The sequence below is a fragment of the Solanum stenotomum genome, chromosome 12 (assembly GCF_019186545.1).
Source record: "Solanum stenotomum isolate F172 chromosome 12, ASM1918654v1, whole genome shotgun sequence".
Taxonomy (NCBI): Eukaryota; Viridiplantae; Streptophyta; class Magnoliopsida; order Solanales; family Solanaceae; genus Solanum; species Solanum stenotomum.
This window is the reverse complement of record NC_064293.1, coordinates 34,797,090-34,819,387: the sequence shown is the minus strand read 5'-3', so window position 1 is coordinate 34,819,387 and position 22,298 is coordinate 34,797,090. Positions and strand designations below refer to the sequence as shown.

The 22,298-nt window shown below is 30.4% G+C and overlaps 1 protein-coding gene across 1 annotated transcript; it reads right to left on the bottom strand.

The window, feature by feature from the left end:
- Positions 1–17,611: 17,611 nt before the first annotated feature.
- On the bottom strand, positions 17,612–21,225 carry LOC125848414 (trihelix transcription factor ASIL2-like). Its single transcript, XM_049528267.1, has 2 exons — positions 20,079–21,225; positions 17,612–17,883 (listed from the first exon to the last, which is right to left on the bottom strand). Exons 1-2 carry the CDS (start codon positions 20,917–20,919, stop codon positions 17,870–17,872), a joined length of 855 nt encoding a protein of 284 aa, XP_049384224.1. The 5' UTR covers positions 20,920–21,225; the 3' UTR covers positions 17,612–17,869.
- Positions 21,226–22,298: the final 1,073 nt, after the last annotated feature.

Genomic DNA, 22,298 nt, shown 5'->3' with positions numbered 1-22,298 from the left:
AAAATTAATTAAATTGACTATCAAAAAATGCAACGTGACGAACTAAAAAGAAACGTAGGGAGTACCTATTAGATATTTTTATAACACACTCACCAATATTGTAACAAAACAATGAATTGACGGATTACATATGACATTTTGGGTTCAAAATTAGGACTAAATAATTATGAGAAAAAAAGAACTACTTTTAAGTGGTAAATTAAAAAATCTAGTTTCTTCAGAGCCACCGTTTGCCACCGTCCTTTTTTTCTTCAGCTACCACCGTCCAACTAGAGAGCCAACGTTTTTTTTAAAATTTTTTTTTAATTTTATATCATATCTTTTTGATTCATGTGATGAAATTTGATTGAGAGAAGATGGGGAGTGAAAGAGAAAGAGAGTAGTGACAGTGATGAGTCTCCATTTTTTTGAAAAGAAATATTTAGTTCACGAATTATTTTTATATAAAAAATTTAAAACGTTCAAAGAAAGTGAGCAATGTTTTATTTTTTACTATCCTAGCATCTGGTGTTTAATAGGTACAATTAAGTTTTTGAATAAATTGATTGGTTGATCATGTCTATACATAAGATATCAAAATTTAAAATCGTACTAATTTTAAATGTCTATGCATACATTCGAACTAATATTTTACACACCATCATAGCTATTTGTAATGGTATGGTCATTATGTTCAATGATGACTCTAGCTAGTAATTTCGTTGTATCCATTACATTTTTTTGCCCAAAACTTTTACCTATATAGGCTAAAAAGTATAATGGATCATAAAAATATTTGTTTGACTTGTTTTAGGGAATTTAAGCCCAAGGAGGCAAAGTCCTTATTTGTGTTGATATAATTTTATGGCTTAAGCCATTTACATCCCCTTAAAATTGTTTGCATAATTCACTTGGATATCTCAACTAGGACTCTTACCTATTGAATATCTAAATTGTTCAAAACATATACCTATTAAACACAAAATATTGATGTGGCGAAATAAGTATAACTCACTGCTGTTGAGTGCGTGAATGGATTTTTAAAAATAAAAAATAAAAAAAATTAGTGCTTATTTTTTTGACACTTGGCATGTATTAATTAAATAACTAAAAACTCATTTAATTAAACATTTATCTCTTTATTTATAAAAGAAAATAACCCCACACCCATGTACAAGTCCTCTTCTTCTTCTTCAACCCACCATTTTAAAGACTTCAAATTCTCTGCCTTTTGTTTTGTTCTTCTTATTTTTTTTTCATTTTTGGTTATAAACAAACTAATTGAATTTGCAAGAAAAAGGAAAATAATCGGACTATTGGAGTTAAAAAGTTAGCCGACATTCATGCATCTCTATTTTCAATAACTCCAATCAAGCAACCATCACCATTCATTAAACTTATTAAAAATAGTATAAAAAATTGATATTCTTTTGATTTCTCTTCATCGTCGATTTTGAAATAATTTATCGACATCAATTATTTTCACAAAAGTTTCAATAATCACAGGAAGAATAGAATACAATGAGTGACAGGGGAAGAAAAAAAAGGCAAAAGATTAGGTGGGTGTATTAGGGCTGGGTGGGAGATATTTTCTTTTTTTTGTTACCGTTAAGGAATCATGGTGGAGTGACAGGGAAGAAGATGAAGAAGAAAGGGCAATGGGTTAAGTGAGGGGGAGAAATTTTCTCTTTTATTCTTTTTTCAATTTAATATTTCTAGATTATTAAAGGCTAAAAATATTTTTCATTTTTCAAAATTAAAATTTTGGACCCATGTGCCACGTGTCGTAATTCTATTCATGATTTTTTCAAGACAATGTGTGTGAATTACACGCACAATATTTGTAAAGCTAGTTGTCATTTTATGTTCAATAGATAAATATTCGTTAGTATTAAAATATCTAATAGGTAAGACTCCGTAAGAGTCCTAGTTGAGATGACAAAATGAATTATACGGACAACTTTAAGCCAGTTTAAGGGGCCGTGGATGACTTAAGCCTAATTTTATTCATGAAATGCCATGAATGATTATAATTGCAGATATGACATGCATGTATATGCCTTTAGCCAAAAGTATCATGAAATAATGCTAGAAGTTTAGGTGCGTAATAGTTTCCAAATATACGTATTGTTCACTATAAAATGATGAAATGATTGATGTTATTCCCACTTGTGTTTTCTTTTTTTTTTTAATAACGATGATATCTGAATCTATTTATATATATCTCGATCAATTTTATAAGGTAATTTGTTATTTTTTGTCAGCGGATGTATCAATTTGTCATAAGGTAAAAATCATCTACTCCATATGATAGTGTGTAAAATATTTTTAGTCGAATAAAATAATAAAATTAGCTATATACGATGGAGTAGTATTTTTAGCTATAAATGATGGAGTAGTATTTTTAGTTACACTAAAATTTAAAGTCAAAATCGCATGATTCTCATTTCATTTTACTGGCCATTATACTATTCCGTTAAACCCGATTCTCGCTTTTGTTTAACTCCATTTTGAAAAAAAAAGCCTTTCAAGACAAAAAATAAAAATTCTTTTTTGTTTGTGATTGATATGTTGTAAAATATGTTGGACAAACATTTATAGTCCTGATATAAAAATCTAGAATTGTTTTATCCCTTTTTTAGTTACTAATTTTTGGATAAGTTATATCATGATTATAACTAGTATCAAGATAAAATATCATCGAGTAAATATCTCAAAAGGTCACTCAAGTATGTGAAACTATTTGAGAAAGTCATTCAACTTGGTTTTATATCAATAAAATCACTCAACTTTACGAATTTTCTTTTATAAAATCACTCAATTTAAATTATTTTTCTAGAAAATCATTATAGCCAAAAGATTAAAAAAAATAATTGCACAAACTACCCTTTAAGATTAGTTTTGTAATACTTACTTCTATTGTACTTTATAATATTATGCTTATTTCTCTTATTTTATTTTTAATAATTGTCTTACCTTAATTAATATCAACTCAATCGTCCAACCATTAAGCATTAATTCAACTTGGCTCAGGTTTCATCATATTTTACCATAATTTATACGCACTAATATATGCACTTAATATTTTATTTTGCTAATCAAATGCATATACACCAACACTATGAAATTATAAGTCCGGACAAATCCAAATTCAATGACTCCAAAGCTGAATCATCACCCCAACTGAAATTGGACATGAATGACAGGATGAGGCTGAGATAAACCACCCTCCCCCACCAAATTCTTCCCTCTTTTTCTTCCTTTGTCAACCTGCGAGATGTTCTTTAAGAAAAAAGAACCATTCTTTTTTTTCCCATCTGGCAAAAGTTTTTCAAAAAATTATTTCAACTAAATATTGGATACTAGTTTTTGAATATCCCTTTAGTAGTTCTGTTTGTGTGGTTTTAAATTAGAATTTCATTTTAATTCGTGGGTCGAATATTTGATATTACTGTTTAATATGGTATTATTTAGTGTGACATGCATATTTATATGGAATAAAAAATGAGTTTGTTTTGCAAAGTTAGATTTTTTTGATAACTTGAATAAAAGATGTTATAAAATTATTTAAATTAAATAATATATGATAAAGTAAAATTTAGTTAAATCATAAATTTTTATGTTAATAATAATTAGGTTAAGAAAATAATTATTTAAAATTAATAAAATAAGAGAAATAAACATAATATTATAAATTATAATGGAAGTAAGTATTACAAAACTAAACTTGAAGGGTAGTTTGCGCAATTATCTCTTTTATCTTTTGGTTATGATGATTTTTTAGGAAAAATGTTTAGGTTGAGTGATTTTTTAAAAGAAAATTCATAAGTTGAATGACTTTATTGATATAAAACCATGTTGAGTGAGTTTCTCAAATAATTTACATACTTGAGTGACCTTTTGAGATATTTTCTCAAATATCATCTTTGTCAAAGAGTGAAATAATAATATCAAAATTAATTACCCATGAATAAATTATCATAATATAACAAAACTATTCCTAAGATCCCTCAAATATTTTTTCTCCTAGATAAAGTGATCGAAAAGTATTTTTATAAATAAATAATTTCTTCTTAAAAATTTATGTAATACAATTCAAATAGGCAATAAAAAATAATATGTACAAAATAATTAATTCCAAACATAACTAACTCTAGCATAACTTCTCTTCAAAATGACAAGCCCCGCTGATAAATTTTAAAAGCTTCTCAATGCAATGTTTCAAGATGTTATTGCTTCTTTTTTTTTCTATTGTTCCTTCCATTTTATATCTTGGCTATTGTTGATCTGCCACATCCCTTAAAAGAACTTTAATTAAAGGTATATCTTATCAAACTCACCTTATTAGTGATATTTTGAAATTCTATATTTGACTACAATTATTATTTTATGTACTTATTCAATATTAAGTAGTATTGAATAAAATAATAAAATTCTCTTAACGGTTAAAATGGACAAATAAAATGAACATATATATTTTTTATATAGGTCGCAATAAGTCGTTGTCTTATACTCTTATTATCCATCCTTATTAATAGTTATAGTATTGCTTCTATAGTTGTTTATCCTTTGATTTCTTTTACCATCTATTATTTTTTACACTTCAATTATCACTTTTTTTTGTAATAGTTACTGTCCTGGTAATATTTGATATTTTTATTATATTTTTACTTTTGTTATCTTTTATTTTCTAACCGATAAATTACTTTTACTTAAATGAAGGATCAATCGAGAATAATCTCTCAAACTTTAAGATTAAAATAATATTTACTTATACTTTACCTATTTAGATCACTTTATAAAATTAAGCGAATATATATGTTGGTGGTCAAAAAATGACGCAATTACTCTATTTGTGAGTTGTTAGTTGTTACTGAAATGAGGGGTCCCAATGATTATTTGATTGTTTAATTTAACGCGTTTTGTCATAGTAACCTTGCGGCTGCTTTTTGTTGTACTTATAATCCCAAAATTAGATTTCATTTATTACTCCTTCCTTTTAAAATTATTTATTATGATTTTAAAAATAGTTATTTCAAATTATTTATTATTTTAAAATTTTGAATAAAATTTATTATTTTTATCTCATTTATTTTAGTAGTATTTGTTCTCGAAAAATATATACACCTCTATGTAGATAAAATAAATATAAAATAAAGAAAGATTATATCAAATAAAGAAATATTATATCTTAAGATGTAAATAATAATTAAATAATTAAATCATCTCTTAATTCATATCTTTTTTTAAAAATATATAAAAAAAATATAATAAATAATTTGAGCCGGAGGCATGAGTAAGAAACAAGTGGTCAGAGGCATCATGATTAAAGAGTAACAAAATGTAGGGTTATGTAGAGAATGGAAGGGCCAAATATTGTGTACTAATACTTGTATATTAGTGTGCACAAACTTTTTTTTTTTTTCTGGGTTTCTGAAAAATATAGATATCTTTATATACTTTCATTGTTTTAATGTTTGTCTTACTTCTTCTTTTTCTGGGTAAGGAATGTTTGTCTTAATTTTTGAAATGTTTTCAAAATATTTTTGGATTCTTAACTATTGAGACTTGTAGTATCTATACTTAAATTCATATCAAACATTAATTAATTTAATCATTGTACTATGAATCAAGACAAATAAATTAAAACAATAGGTGTATGTTAATTTGCCGTTATAAAAATTGAACACCCTTCTCGTCAATATCTAACATTTATGTCATTAGTAATACACACCTTAATACACAATATAATGTATAATTAATGTTTGTGTGACATAAAAAAATATATCAAACAAGATATAATTAATACACAAAATTAATATATACATTATTTTTGCTAATACACTCTATCAAACGACTCCTAACGAGATGATTCCTTACCTATTGAGTCTCTCACATCCGCTAAAGAATGGAATAAGGGACTTGATCTCTTTTAGGGTGAATGTAATTAAGATAATATACGATGATACAATATTATACACAATAGAAGATATATAATTACATGACACGACAAAAAGTAGAGAAAAATACACATAGAGAATGAAATTGCTCTAATTAAAATCGTTTAAGATTTTGTTTTTTAGTATCCTAGGTATGTAAAGGTGTCACAAAAGGACAATGTATAATCACATCACGTACAACCAAGTTGTCTCAAAATATAATATCTCAAAACACATGACACTTTTATTATTTTTCACCAAAGTCGAAACCACAATTAAATCTTGAAACATCATTTTTGTCAAATTCTATGAAAAATTACTCCATAATTATAGAAAACACACATTATTGAAGAAGAATGAACTAGAAATCATTCCAATCAACTACTCCTCTTTCTCATATTAATTGATCATTTTTTTATACGCATATTAAGAAATCAAAAATAAGAAGATAATTTTCTAATTCACCCCTTAAAAAACTTTTTGAAAATTTTACAGACAAATGTGAACACTTTTAAAAATAATTTATTAGCAAGGGTAATATAGGAAAATTTTAATTAATGTTTTCTTGATTTAGTAAGGTGGACAACTAATATGAGACAACTATTTTGAATAAGATGATTAACTAATATGGAACAGAGGGAGTATAAACTAATTCAAATTTTCGTGTTGAATCAATTGTTGATAATTGAATGTAGGGGTGTATATGGTCGGGTTGGTTCGGGTTTTTCAAATATCAAACCAAACCATTTGTGTCGGATTTTCAAATTAATAAACCAAACCAAACCAAACCAATAAAACTTGGGTTTTTTCAGATTTTTTCGGATTTTTCGGGTTGTTTCGGATTTTTCTGGTAAAGTATTCATACAAACATATAATTTACTTGTACTTCAAATATTTCTTTAGTCCTACCAAAATACAACTATCTAAGGTGTTTCTTAAAAAAATAACACAAAATATGATATAATTAATGATATTAGAATATCCAACAAAAATAATAATAATGAAATCGCGTAAAACAAATATTGCAAATTAACAATTCATAATGAAAATCATCATAATTTAAAAGTACTAAATCATGCTAAAATAAGTTCAATAAGTATTAGTTGCATGACTAAATATTAAAGGAAATTAAAATTAGATTATATATTTTAATTGTCTAAACCAATGTAAAACTAAAGAACAAATATTCAATATTATTGTCGTTATTAGTGTTGAATTGATTTTCTTTTTGCATTAGCATTAATTTGATTTTGCTTTAAGCTTTATTATAATTACCAACATATGTGGATTATAATCTTTATTGGAACATTCAGAATTCTAAGTTTCAAACTTGAAATAATATATTATAGTAAAAGATAAAACTATGAAAAAGTATAAGAAATATTTAAAAATTATATCAAAGTAAATATTTTTATGTATAAAATAATATTTAAAATTATATATATAATGTTGGGTTGTTTTTTTTTAGTTAAAACCAAACCAACCCAAATATAGTCGGATTTTTTTTCAATACCAAACCAAATCACTAGTAAGATTTTTTATTCTATTTAACTCAATTTGCTGTTTGGTTCGATTTTTTACACCACTAATTGAAAGTAGTGAATCCTTGTGTCCTTTAACCCCTAGATGCTCTCTGAATCCTTCGTCTGTCAAAAGTCCCCTTCAAAATCATGTTTTAAATGTATTTATATCATGTACCAATAATTTCAACCAAAAATATTCTTAATTTGACGAAATACAGAATTCTGACGAAATTCAAAGCCAATATTTTTGACCGTTCGCATTTTCTTCATTTTTTTTTTTTGTATGTACACTTGCTCCTCGAACTCTAAACTCGATCTATGTTGAATTCTTTTGACTTCTACTCAAATTTCGAAGTACCAAAGTATTTGTTTTAGCTTTAAAAGTGCTCCTTAGCTAGGAATCATGCCCTACATAATAATTTCACGTAATAAATACAAAGTACTAACATTATATTTAGCTCAATCACGATTAAAATGTAGTAAATAAAAAAAATGAAATATAACTAAAACTCATGTTTCTAGCTGCCTATCATAAAGGATGTATATAGAATGATACAACTTAATTAATCGGATTTAAAGATAATTAAATATTGGAACATTTTTATTTATTTTTTGCTTTTTCTTCAAATTTGTATGGTAACACAATTTATAGAGAATCTCTAGGGTTGTAGAATCCCTAAAGTTGATTTCATTGTTCAAATAGAGAAAAGTGAAATCATGAATTTATATAATCCACCTCAATTAATGTCAAATTATGTCTTGAACCTACTTTATAATCCAAAACTTAGGATTATCCAAGTCATATCATGAGTCTAAGATTCCTTTCATCCCCCACCCCCTCACGAGTCACGCCCAGACCCGGACATTCTTTATTTGAGGTTCCATTATCCGATCCAATGTGTGTATATTAATGGAGCATGAATATTTCTATCCCTCCAACTGTTTGAGATCTTGAGGGTCCACTTCGGATCAGACTTGACTCTGCTACCATGTCAAATTAGGTCTACAATCTAACCCATACATTAAGAAGTAGCTTAAAGGAAGAGAATTTATCAAGTCATATAAAGAGCTCAGGTTTTCATCCTTCACTGATTTTTTTAATGGTTGTAGATATTTTTTGATGGAATAATAACGAAATTTCATTCATTAACCATTTGCGTGCTTGGGAATGCATGTTTTGTAAATGGTTAGACAAATAATAAGTAGTAGCCAAATTAAGGAACTTTCCTTTGAACCTAACATTCCTTTTATTTACTTTTCAAGTCAAATAATGTTAAATTGGTTTGAAGCTATTTTTCTCATGATAGATGGGTCCAACCATCAGATCAGGTTGTGTTTTCTGGTTCACCATTATCATATGTGTGTGTACTGCCCAGCATCTTAATGGGTAACAGAGATTCACTGTCATCCTAAAAGGGGAAGTTCTATAAAAAACCACTACCTAATTTATATTTATAACTCTTATGCTCCAATTTCATTATAAATCCTTAACATTTGCTTTCTAATTTTCAAGAACAATGAATCATTTGGAATTTGGAAATTGGTGAATGATGTAATGGGATGGATCGATGAGCTACGATTAAATATCTCAAATTTAAACTTTACAAATTGAGAAATTTCTGATATGATTATATGTTATTGGATTCTTAAAGGAATCCTAAGCAACATAAGTCTGAATTAATTGGATCGATCATAGGACTTTATCAGGAAAAAAAACATGCCTGAATTTTGGAAGAGGCAAAAAATAAAAAAATTAGCATACCATTTTCTTAGTTTACTTTTTGCACCAAAAAGTCTCTTAGATTAAGACACTTGGTAGGCTTCTCACCTAAGCTAAAAAAATCTTGTCCAAAATAAATGTATTCCGTGGAAGTAGATTCATTAATTACTTAAATTATGTTTGATGGAAAAAGGCTTGTTTATTGGTGGCAAAAAAAATCCAGTCGTGAGATATTGTCTCCTGACTTTGTGTTTCCACTAGCTTGTTTTATTAATAATATATAATAATTTTTACTCCAATATATCCTACCTGCTTCCTCACAGATATTTGCTATATAATTGGTCAAATACTTTTTTTGTTAGAGTGCAATTAATTTAGATGCGTGTAAGATATATTTTGAGAAGCACTTTTCATTAAAAAAAATTCATATCCAAAATTTAAAATCAAGACTTTTAATTAAAAAAGAAACCATCTTATTTGCTGCACTGTATATTTTGATAGTGGTAATTAATTGGTCAATTCGTGTAATTTACAGCAGTTCTTTTTCCAATAGTGTTTGACAAGGCTCCCTGAGTAAATTACTGAATAAGCATCCTGACGTATACACTTCTACGTTTTTTTTTTTGTTTTATTAAAAGAATATTTACAGATATTAAATTCGCTGTTGGTAAATCTAATTATTACAGATTTGGGACTGCAGCAATTTGAATTAGGTGTTTTTATATTATTTGTCATGAAACAAAAAATTCCATCATTTTGGGACACTTTTTTTTTTCTTTGCAATTTTTAGATCACAAACTAAAGATACTTTTTGATCGAACTGAAAATTGTATGAGATAATATAAGTTCATGGTGTAAAATTTTGTTAATTATTGTAAATATTAGACGATAATATAATATTTTGTCAATAAAGTTGAGAAATATATGAACACGTACATATTAGAATTGAGTCTTATATTACTCTTCTTTTTTTATCTATTGATCCTTAATTCATGTCCTTTTAAACTCCAGCTTTCTAAGATTAGAGATATAACGCAAAGAGACCGACATCATAGCTTTTTTCATAGACACAAACAAAAAATACAAACAATATCTCTTGAAAATTAAATCTATTAAAAATTGTGAGGTACGTACTACATTGTCAATAAAAATTAAATTAGTCTTTTCGATAGTCAAGTTGAATTGTCCCACCCACCACCAATGCATTCAATAAGGACTAGTCCGTATTAGACACCCCTGAACCACCGTGCATTTGGCTTCGTACGTCCATATTTGCTACTTACTTTTGTACTTAGCCGATGAAGACGACAACTCGAATCAAGAAAAGATAATTTGTAAGTAGATTTTATTTTATTTTCGATACACACTTTTGTGTTTATTGGTATGTCCATATTAATACTCTCTCCAGCAAATATTATCCGTATTTATGGTTTTCTCGATTCCTACAACTCTTAATGTCCATATTTAAATTATTTTTGTTCAGAATGTCGGACTTAATTAACACTTTATTAAATGGAATGTAAGATTAAATTTGAAAACGAGAATAATGATAATAGTACTATGAATTCTAACATGATACTATAAAATAAACGGAAAAGGGCTAAAAATATCCTTAAATTATTAGAAAAGATCTAAAAATACCCCTCATTCAACTATTGGGCTAAAAATACCTCTCCATTCACCTTTTTGGTCCATCTCTACCCTTAAAACTAACAACCACTTTTTTAAAAAATATTATTATTATTATTATTATTATTTGTTACATGTTATTTTCTTATTGGATAAATCAAAATCTCAACCCATTTAATTTTCTCCTACCCACCCATTATTGTGAACATGACCCAAACCCAATTAGAAGACCCATTAAAAAATAAATTCATTGAATCTTTCTCCCCTAACCCCAAGCCTCTTTCTTCTTCCCTCTTTACTTATTCAAAATTTTCAAGATTACTTTCAATCAAATGATACAATGTCTAGTGCAATCTAGATAAGTGTATGATATGAAAATTTGTTGATGGTGTCTAGTTAGTGTAATGTTCTTAATTGTAATTACTATTATTATTGGTATGATAGTGAAATTGTGTTTAGTTTGGTTAATGTTCTTACGTTTAAGGAGTTGGAATAATTTGTAAATTTCATTGTAATGTATTCCATCGTTAATAAAGTAAATTTGAACCACTTTTGGACCAGCTTTGGTGCTATTTATCATCAAATTTTGGTCCAGTTTTTAATCTCATATGGTGCACTTTCATTGCCTTTTTGCCTCTGTTTTTTTAAATTTATAATTTAGTTTTTGGTAGAATATAGGTGCAGGTTAGCTTCTGTTTTGTTATAGTTTAGTTGCAATTTTGGTGTAGTTTTTTTACGCGATGGAAAAAAGACTGCCAAAATCAATACTCCTTGAATCCTTCAACTTAAAGTTAGTATTGCAGCGGAAATTGTATTATTTGATTGAATATTATCTTTGAAATTTTTGAATAACAAAAGAGGGAAGAGGAAAGAGGCGTGGGGTTAGGGGTGAAAGATACAATCAATTTATTTTTTAATGGGTCTTCTAATTGGGTTTGGGTCATGTTCACAATAATGGGTGGGTAGGAGAAAATTAAATGGGTTGAGATTTTGATTTATCCAATAAAAAAATGACATGTAACAAATAATAATATTAATAATAATATATTTTTTTAAAAATGGCTGTTAGTTCTGAGGATAGAGATGGATAAAAAAGGCGGATAAAGGGTATTTTTAGCCCAATAAATGAACGAAAAATATTTTTAAACCTTTTCAAATAGTTTAAGGATATTTTTGGCCTCTTTCTCGTAAAATAAATTCAAAGTTTTGTCAAAATATTGGGAGATCTAAAGAGTACTGTGTGGGGTATTCAGTATTGTCCTTGAAGGTATTTTTCAATCACCACACGTGGGTTGTAGGACCTAATGTTTTTTCAAAAAAAAAAAGAGAATCATTCCCTATTTTTTCTCCTTTGGTTTTCCCTTTTTCTACTATTTCCTTTCAATCTTTATCTTGTTGGTCCATCACCGAAGAATGTAGTGCAGTAGATGTTTCTTTTTTAATTAGATATTTTGAGTTTGAGTTTTAGAAATGGTAAAAATTCTTGGCAAACGTGGAGTCCTACACAATACAAATTCAAATTAGTCTGACTTCAATACAAATATCGAACACCAAATAAAAAACCAAAAAAATAAAATTTGTCTTGCCCAACCTCTTTTTTCTTTTTCTTGTTTTTGTTTAAGGTAACCGAAAAAATGATCATGCTTCAAGATCACGAGTGAATATCATAACCAAGATCCTATATAAAATTAATTCTTCTTCTCTTCACCATATATTTTATAACTACTCAGCACAATAGGTATAAGTTCGATAGTAACAAAAAATTATACGTTCTATCAAATCATCAATGCCTCAATTTCTTGTCTGCCAATTGTTATGTTTACGCAATTAATTGATCAGATTTACTGTTTACTTTTTTTAACCAGTACATATATTATTTTTTGAAGCGGTTACATGGACAGCATTTAGGTTAATTCTTCAAATATTTGATCATCTTCTAGGCTCTAGCATTATCTTCTATTCCGCTGAACTCAAACTTGCCCAAAAAATCAACAAGTTATAATGGTAATTAACTAGGGTTTCAAACGAAATTATTTGACGTAATTAAGAAATTTAAAATTAGGCTTTTAGTTGCATGTCTCTTTCCATTTTCCATTTTTTGATTATAATCTTCCCCTCTAGTACACTGGTACAGCTAGCTTTTCCCCCTAAAGTTGGCTAATTAGGTCCACTTAGGATAATTTTTTCACTTGACAATTGGCATCAAGACTTTTAAGTGGTTTTCAGATAGGCCCACCAAAATTATTCTGTGTTTTTAAATAGAAAACAAAACCGTACAGTATTTTGTGGTTTTTTTTGTTGATTATGTCTTATATTAAAGGCCACACAAGGAACACTATAAATTTGAATTCTCACTTGTTTAATTTTGAAATGATACAAGTGGAATAACTTTTAATTGGAGCACCAACTACGGACTTTCACTAGAATGCGTTAAGAATTTTTTTATCAGACAAGAATTACTGTTACGAATCATTCATGTTTTTCTCGTTATATTGTCTTGTTAGCTGAAACTTCACGCGTAATATTCACTATCTGTCTTTATAATGTGGGTAAGATTGCGAGTATATCACCAAAACCTTCCCCATCAAGCAAAAATTACACTAGAGATCACTTTTTTTTTTCGTTTCACGGCTACAATATATCAAATTAATTAAGTGTGTGGTATATATATATATATCAACAGATTAACGAGTGCAGAGACTACAAAGAACTAATTAGTCATGTAACTATAAAGAAGAAATAAAAGAGTTACCATTAAATTATAGACCTTACACTTGTTTTACTTGTACGAATGGACCTATAATCGTGCATGTTATATTTAACTTTTACTTCTAACGTAATTATGAAAATCAAGTCGGCAATCTAAGTAGCTCAGTTAGTTGGTATTTGATATTTTACCTTTATTAGTAAGGATTTGATTTTTCATCTTATAATCCCCTCTCACATTTGTATCAATCGAATGAGTACTTATACAATGATGCACTTGTGTCAATCGAATTTAACCAATAATAAAATAAAATAGCATGTTGTTCAACTCTATTAATTTCCCAATTATGAATCTTTTTTCTTTTATGTACCTCACCTCATCCCTGATCAATAGTGTTCTCACTTATTGTTTTTCAACGTGACTCGAACCTTCCAATAACGACTTCAAGAGATATTGTGGCAAAATAAATTACTTCATGAAACATGATAAAAGTTATCTTATCCAATTATTAGTTAAAATTACAATTTCGATGATCTAATACATTCGGTTAAACAAGATTTAAACGTATTATCAATCAATACCAGAATATTATTAGTATAGTATATAGTATCCTATTCTAATTTGTTCCTCTCAATTAATTACAATCTTTTATTACCGACCCTTAAAAGTTGTTATCCTATTAGGACCATCAAATCAAGTGCCAAATCACTTAATAGAGGAATATTAGTGGATTTAAAAGAGAAAATAATACAAGTGGATATTCAGAAGATATGAAATGACATACACCTTTAATAATTTTCTTTGATTTGCCATTCGGGATTCAGAGTCCATATTAGAGCCTCGACTTAATCTGGATCACGAACTACAGGGTCCATTTAGGGATGACACTCCTAACAGGATTTTCTCAAGGCTCGAATCTGAAACCTTTGGTTAAGGGTAAAACACTCCCACCACTACATCACCGTCCATGTTTATGACACACACCTTTAATATAACACTACTAATGCTAAAGTCTTTAATTTTCAAAAAATATATATATTGGGGCCTTGCCAATTCACGTGAATAGGCCCTACCCTCTTCTCCAATTGTCTCTTAGTGCAAATTGTGGTGAAGGCCCACTAATATTCATTGTGAATTCACTATATATGCTTGGTGTCAATAATTGATACTTAGATTCTCCTTAAATTTTTTATTTATTTTCTTGTTACTAGTTCAATTTGTAACTTTTGAATTCAAATATATGCAACTGAGGTATAATTCTTTTTCTCTAATATATATAGTCCAGTTTTTATGTGTAGAAATGACAAATAAACTTTAGAAAAAAAGAGAAAGCTTGACTAAAAGTAGATATACAGAATGAGTGATATATAAAGCTGCCAAAATTAGAAAGAATATATCAACTTTTTGAGATGTTGATGTAGCCAAAATGGGGAGTGTGCTTCACCGAAGTTATTATGGGACAAAGCCCAATTACTTGTAAATTTCTCATCTTTACATGCAGCTAGTTTTATAGGCCCAATACTTGTAATGCATGCCAAATCGATAAATATTGGAAAAAAATTAATAAATAACATATTATTTAGTTATATTGACGAGCACAAATACACTATAAGTTTAATGCTTCGCTAGTCAAAGTAGTATAGTATAAAGATCGTTTCCACAAGGATTGGTACAAATAATAATTCAATCAAATCTTGCTAATTATTATTCAGGTGATCAAAAGAAAAGAGTTGATTGTGGTTATGAACCACTTTTATAGACTAAAAAATGATAATTAAAATCAATTGGTAAATTATGAAGATTAATATCACTACTAAAAGATAGGGTACAAGACTAACAAGTGCATAATGATAGTTAGGATTTGATTCATTCATTTACCACATCTAAAGTTCTATCGATTCTCTCGAATTCGATAGCTTATTAGAGTATCCTTTAAGCCTTAGATTTTTCTTCCGAGTAAATCTCAAGTTAAAGAATAAATCAATTATACCCAAGTGATTCTAATATGCAAAAACATGTTAATGATTGTTCTTAAGGAAGTAACGTCCTTCGACTATTTTTCCTTGAGATTTAATCAATAATTATCAACAAGCTCCTTCGATAACTTTAGAGAAAATGTATTGATTCAATCCAACAAAACTATGCAACAATATTCACCAAGATATTCCTCTTTCGATTAAATAAAATAATGAACAAGGCTGCAATATAATTCAAATTCCCATAACAAGTTCAAGCATAAGAATGAAAATCAAAATCCCAACAAATTCATCAATACAACATGTTTGTCATATACCCTCTAAGAATCTACTCCATGGATGAGAATAAGTTTACTAAGAACAAAAGAGAAAAAGAAAACATAGCCATCAAACTTTGAATCCCAACTTTCGTTTTGGATTCGAGTAGTGTACCGCGTCTTCCCCTTCCTCTCGCTCGTCGTCTTTCTTTCTGCTCCTTTTTCCCGATCTCCCTTCCTTGGGGAAAGCTCCCACATCATATAACATAAGGTTTCTTCTTTCTCAAATTCCAAATACACCCTTACTTTTATGTTTTCACGCCGCAACTCCGCGCAGGCGCGCTGTGTAGGCACTTGGACGCGCGAATGACGCGCGGAGAACCAGTATGTAGCTCAAAATTCACGCAGGTGCGCGAAAAAGCTGCTACTCCAATTTTTGCTCATTTTTCTTTCATTTACCCCTTTTTCACTAATAATGTTCAAAACTTGAATTGACCACCTTATATACATGAAAAGTATACCAAAAATTGCAAAATTCACATTAAAACTTGTCTAAACTTTCTCATTTTATTCTCCCATCATATATTATTGTGTTTTTAATTTATTTTTAATTTTTTGAGATTTGAATTATATAAATTTTGATTAATATTTTAAATACTTTTTTTATGATATTGACCGTGAAAACTTGTAATTTATAGTACTTTTCGTTGTAGTTTATGAATATCTAAATTTTAATTTTAAAATATTAAGTTGATTTAACTTTAAAAATTAGTCAAATTAAAAAAGAAAGTGAAAAGTGTCACAAAAATTAGAATTGAATGGAGTTTGTATTTGCATATAAATTTTGTTAGTATTCCATGTAGGTAGCAGAGATCATAATTTGCATGAGACCATCAGCACTTGTTGAGCTAGCTTGTCCACACTCTAACCATTGACTCTAGGCGTACATGGTAGTCCCACGTCAGCAAGTGCAAAGACAATGTCTCCTTATATTAGTGGTGGAAAATTCTTACCTCTTGACGTGGCTTTTGAGACAATGTTTAATCAATTGAAATTTTCCCTTTAATTTATCACCTACTTGTTTTAAAATAATACTATAATCCTCCTCTACACTGAGCAAAGTTTGTAGTGCATATCCCCTTAAGTCCACCCTAGCTACCATTCCTCTTCATAAATTGTCTGGATGAAATATTTTAGGCTTAAACTATGCTTATCTACTTTAATTTATTTTTATTTTTTTGAAAAAAAAAAAACTATTTTACTTTCATGCTCAATGTCACGAGAAAATAATAGAAGTTACGTTGATAATTTAAAAAAAAGTTTATATATGGTTAGTAAGTGTACATTCTTAGGTTGCCATCCATATCAACTCTAAACTAACGTTCTATCCTTTGCAGACCTTACTTGTGCCAAATGATTTACTAACGGAAAAAAACATTGACTAATGGAGGAAATCAAAGTCAGTTTATTTTATTTCTGCCACTGTGGGAGAGCCATACCATCGACTTCTTCCAATACCTTGAAATTATATCCGATAAAGAATTATCTATAAGACTACACTACAACCAGTAATGTTTCTGAAGAATCAAACAATTGGTGTAAAGTGCCATGGTAATTCTAAAAAGTAAAGATGTATGATGCCAATCTCATTAAGATCTTGATGATTAGCCAAGTGAAATGCCCCCAAGAAATGCGATTTTCTATTTGAATAGGCACAAAGTTTCCAGAAAAAATAGGCGAAAGCCTTCAATGCCCACTTCAAAATCATTTGAATTGTTTTACCATATGAAAAACGCGACATAGGCTGTTTATAGAGAATGCATGTCACAATAACGTTGTTGATGCACCATTATCTGATTCATGGAATAGCAAACAAAATGCTAAAAAGGTAACCCTTCATTTCAATACAGAAAATTTTCAACACGGGCTAATGCTGTATTTTAGATCCGCTAAAATAAAAGGGAAGTTAACTACAAGTACCAACTATTCCTGCTCAAAAAAGTAATAATCAGTTAAACTAGGGTCATCATTAGATATGAATTTGGAGATAAACTAAGGAGACACTGACTGGATTGCTCCATGATACTCCTCCATAATCTCGCAATCCTGCTTCTTTTTAATTGCTCTTTCACCACAGAGCTAGCTATACAGATCTGCAACATTAAAAAAAAGAAGCAATTAGACAGTGAAATATAGTCATAGTACAGGCAATCATTCACTGGTCAACCACTACTAAATAGTCGAGGTGTGTGTCAAGCTGGCCCTGACACACCAGTATCATCAAAAAAAAATCTGCACTGAGGCCTTATGTGATGCTCTGTTTGCAGCCCTTTGACATTACTCAAATCCTAATTGAATTCTAGAACTCACACTAATTCAGTCAGAGACATAGGATGCACTTGAGTCTAGATGTAAGAACAAAAATTTCTTATCTCCATATGCATGAAACACCTGGTTCTGGGCATCTATGTTCCAAAGCAGGACTGATGAGTTTGTGTTGGTGAAGATCCAAAGGGACTGAACTGCCTCTGGTCAAACTTTTTGCATCAAAAGATCAAGGTTAGAGGCTATAGAAGAAAATCATTTCCCACATCCTTGTGAGAAACAACAAAATCTATAATGTAGTCCTAGAGCGGGAGATTGAATTTATTCCAATGTTTATCATCTCCAAGCCATCGAATGCAAAGACAATTAGTGGTTGGGTAAGCACATCTTACCCTTCAGAAAGAGTGAAGCAACTTCTTTGACACTCTTCATAAAGTAATAGAGATTCAGACAACTAACTCATGCCTACGGTTCTCACACCATTCCATGAGTTAGGCCCTTAAGTTCAGCTGAGGGTAAGAAGTCATGTCAAACCAAAGCAACTGCGTATGTCATTCAAAAGGAACTATGATAATTTGAGAATCATCAATCAGCACCAGGTCAGCAATCATCCGACCATTAGCAATGATGTAATACTGTCTAACCCATATTAAGCATCTTAATCTTTTTTTTCTCTAGAGAAAAGGCAAGTATAATCTTAATCTCTTAATAAGTTAATAAGATTTTTTTAAAATGAAGTGATAAGTTCCAAGATTCGTAATTTTCCTTGGCATGGATATCAAAGCAAAGAGCATAAGATCAGCTCCCACCAACCTAATTTGGGTCCTTTTGCTACAGAAGGCAAAGAACCCTTTCAAAGACATTAAGATAGGTCCTTAGGCAGAAATAGTGATGAAAGTTGAGACAGAACACAAAGGAACATCAAACGCTTTGAACTGGGAAAAATGGATCCTTCTTAAAACACTTTGAATGGGTTAAAGGAAAAAGGAAAAACAGGTCTCCTCTTTATGTGAAGACTGCAAAGATCTGCTACTACTGGTCATCATATAACCAAAGGACTACTGTTGAAGGTATTGAATCAAAAAATAAGAGGTTGCCATGTTCTCATAAAATTATAACTTTTTCATAATCTGGACAAATGATGGTATTTTATCATTTTGGAACAATAGTCCTGACATTCCAATTACAAAGTGGTCCATAAAATACTGGCAGAAAATGCCTTTAAGCTTTCCAACACCACGAAAGCTATCTACAACACCGTTCCTAAGGTGTAAGTTCAGAACATTGTTACTTAAATACTTGAAGATGCAATCCTAGTGGTTCAGACCCCAACACTGGAGACCAAAACTAATTATTCAAAAAGGTACTCTCCGTCCATCCCAATTTAAGTGTCTTAGTTTGACTAGGCATAGAGTTTAAGAAGAAAAAAAAGGAAGACTTTTGAACATTGTGGTCTTAAATTAAACATGTGTGTAATCCTTTAAAACTTGTGATCTTAATTGGGACAGACCAGAAAGGAAAGTAAGACACTTCATTGGGACGGAGGGAGTAAAAAAGAGTACCCATTTCAACTGAAAAACAATAACTATAAAGAAAAAGAGAGTTACATCCAAGGCTCCAAGATAAACATGCAAATCATCAAATGCCCTAAAAAATCTTTACACAACTAGATGCACATTTAAACTTCAAATAGAGGTTCAAGACCATTGTTACACTTCTAACTTTGTTTAATCATGCATAAGCATACATCCATCTTTGCCTCAAAATCAATTACACACATATGTAGGTCTTGAGAGGCACAATATTCACTACTGTATAATGAACAACACATAAATCATCAAAAGGAACTTAATATTAGCAACAATATCACAATGAGATGAAGAATTTAGAAACTAAAACACCCAACACTCTTATCACTATTACATATCCGCATGCTAAGCCAACAAGTTTTGAACTTTCACACCAATGAATGTAAAAAGGAGCAAATAGGTTCATGAGAAATCAAAAGGTGTAAACTTTATACCATCAGAGCCAGATCGCTTAGTATGCTTAATCTTTTCAAGCTGAACTTGTGTATCCATAAACAACTGCATCCTTTGAACCTCCAAATCCTTAGCAAACTGCATCCTCTGCTTCTCCAGCTCCACCATTTGTCTCTGTTTCATCCCTTCAACTCTCTCATATATATCCCCAAACCTCTCTATAGCCTTAGCCAGCCTCCTCATCCCATCCTCTTCCCAACTCTCCTCAGTCATCTCCACATCCTCCTCCTCCTCCTCCTCGTCATCATAATCCTCTTCCCCTCCTCCTGCTGCAGCAGCAGCAGCTACTGCCGAATAATTTCTCCTGAAACACGATTCATCAAAAGCCGGCAACTGCCGCTTCTGAGGCAAACTGACCGGCGTCACCATCGCCGATCTCCGGTAAGGCAACGGCACTCCCATAGGCGGAGAGGACATCGGTAAAGGTAAGGGAGACACCATCACCGGCGTAACTTTTTTATCGGAGTTTCCGATCAACATATCAAGCCGTTCGAAGAAGGGCCAGGATGACGTTAGGGTTCCGTTAGACTCAATAATTTTCGCCTTCTCAACTTTGTACTTCTTCTTCAAGGTATCTATCCGATTTTTACATTGAACATCGGTGCGGCGACTCTTCTTCGAATGTCCATGAAGGACATTAACGGAATCGGACACCTGTTGCCAATCCTTCTGACGGAGATTTCCACGGTTCAATTCCATATAACGACGTCCCCAAGCATCAACAAGGGTCCATGTAGCTTGTTCGCTCCAACAATCCTCACGGAAGGGCAATGGCCTTGAGGACATGGTTACCTGTGTGGAGGATTCGGTAATTTCACCCATTGATGGAAAGAATGAAGAAGAGAAGAGGAAACGTTGATCGGAGAATGAAGGAAGAAAGAGGGAAGGGTATAAAGGATAATCGCCGGTTGGCGATTGGAAAAGCGCGTGAGCCGCATGAGTAGGAGAGTGTACGGAGATGATGACATAAGTAAAGGTGAAGTCGCCGGGAATGGCGCGTGAAGTTACGACAGACGGCAACAGGACGGAATTGAGGAGTGGCTTTGTGTTACGCAATTACGTAACGTCGTTGTCGGAATTGGAATTTGGAATTTGGAATTTGGAATTGTCGATTCGATTACAGGGTTAATTTTCTGTTTTACTTTTTTTTAAAAATCAATTTTCAGGTAAAGTATATGTATTTGTGATGTGGAAGGAACGGAGAAACGGGGTGGGCAGATGCCAACTTAGGAGAAAACCAAGGTTATCTGAATTGGGTCAGATTTTGCAGGTAATCTTTTTGTTAATCTTGCTACTATTTTACTATTTTATCCCTATTCCGAAAACAATTCTTTTTTACGAAGGTGAAAAATAAGAAAATGCACTGTTAAGGTTGAGCACTTGTATATATAATCTTTTAAGATTGAAATTCATTAGCTGGCATGCATTTGTGAAAAAAAGTACATATACCGCTTTGAGTAAATTGCCTTGACAGTTAGTTTTAATCAAATTCACTAGATGACATTGATAGATGAAAGTTTCAACTGTACTGGAATATTATTACTCATGTTTTAAAAGAAAATTAATTTTCTTGGCAATTAAAGCTAGACTGGCGAGGCTACTCGAATGCAATCCTGATAAGTACGCGGTGCTGGTTGCCAACTCTCTTTTCGCTCGCATATACTTTTTAAAATTAAAATTATGTTTTAAAGTAAATTAAATATATATCATGTTTTTTTTTTATTATCTCTTCCTAGTTTTTATTTATTTATTTTTATCTCTCTAAAATCTTTTATAGTCAATTACTTACGCACCTCCTCTTCACATGTTCAAATTTCAATCTCCGTTATTATGTGGCCAACACTTTGTCTCGAGCAACATTGAGCTTGCATTTAAATTAGCTAACCCCTCCGTCAGCTTTTAAAGTTTGAAACTAGTAAGGCTATAAGAGCAGCTATTTCATTTACTCGGACCCAAACAGACAGCTCAAAACTTTGTGGGCTAAGGCCCACTTCTATTGGGCTACTTGAGAGATATTCCTGCCAAACAAAACTTGGACTTATTTACCCAAATGACCCTTCTTTCTTTAATGGGGTAAAAAGGAAAAATTACTTGAATATGTAATTAGTGATTTTACCAATACTTTTTATTTATTATGATAAATCTGTAATATGTATTAAAAGTAAATAATGTATGCAATATATATGTATTATACCTATTTA

Bases quoted from the DNA above. Each gene is read 5' to 3' on its own strand.
- LOC125848414 (XM_049528267.1), bottom strand. From the start codon at position 20,919: ATGGGTGAAATTACCGAATCCTCCACACAGGTAACCATGTCCTCAAGG.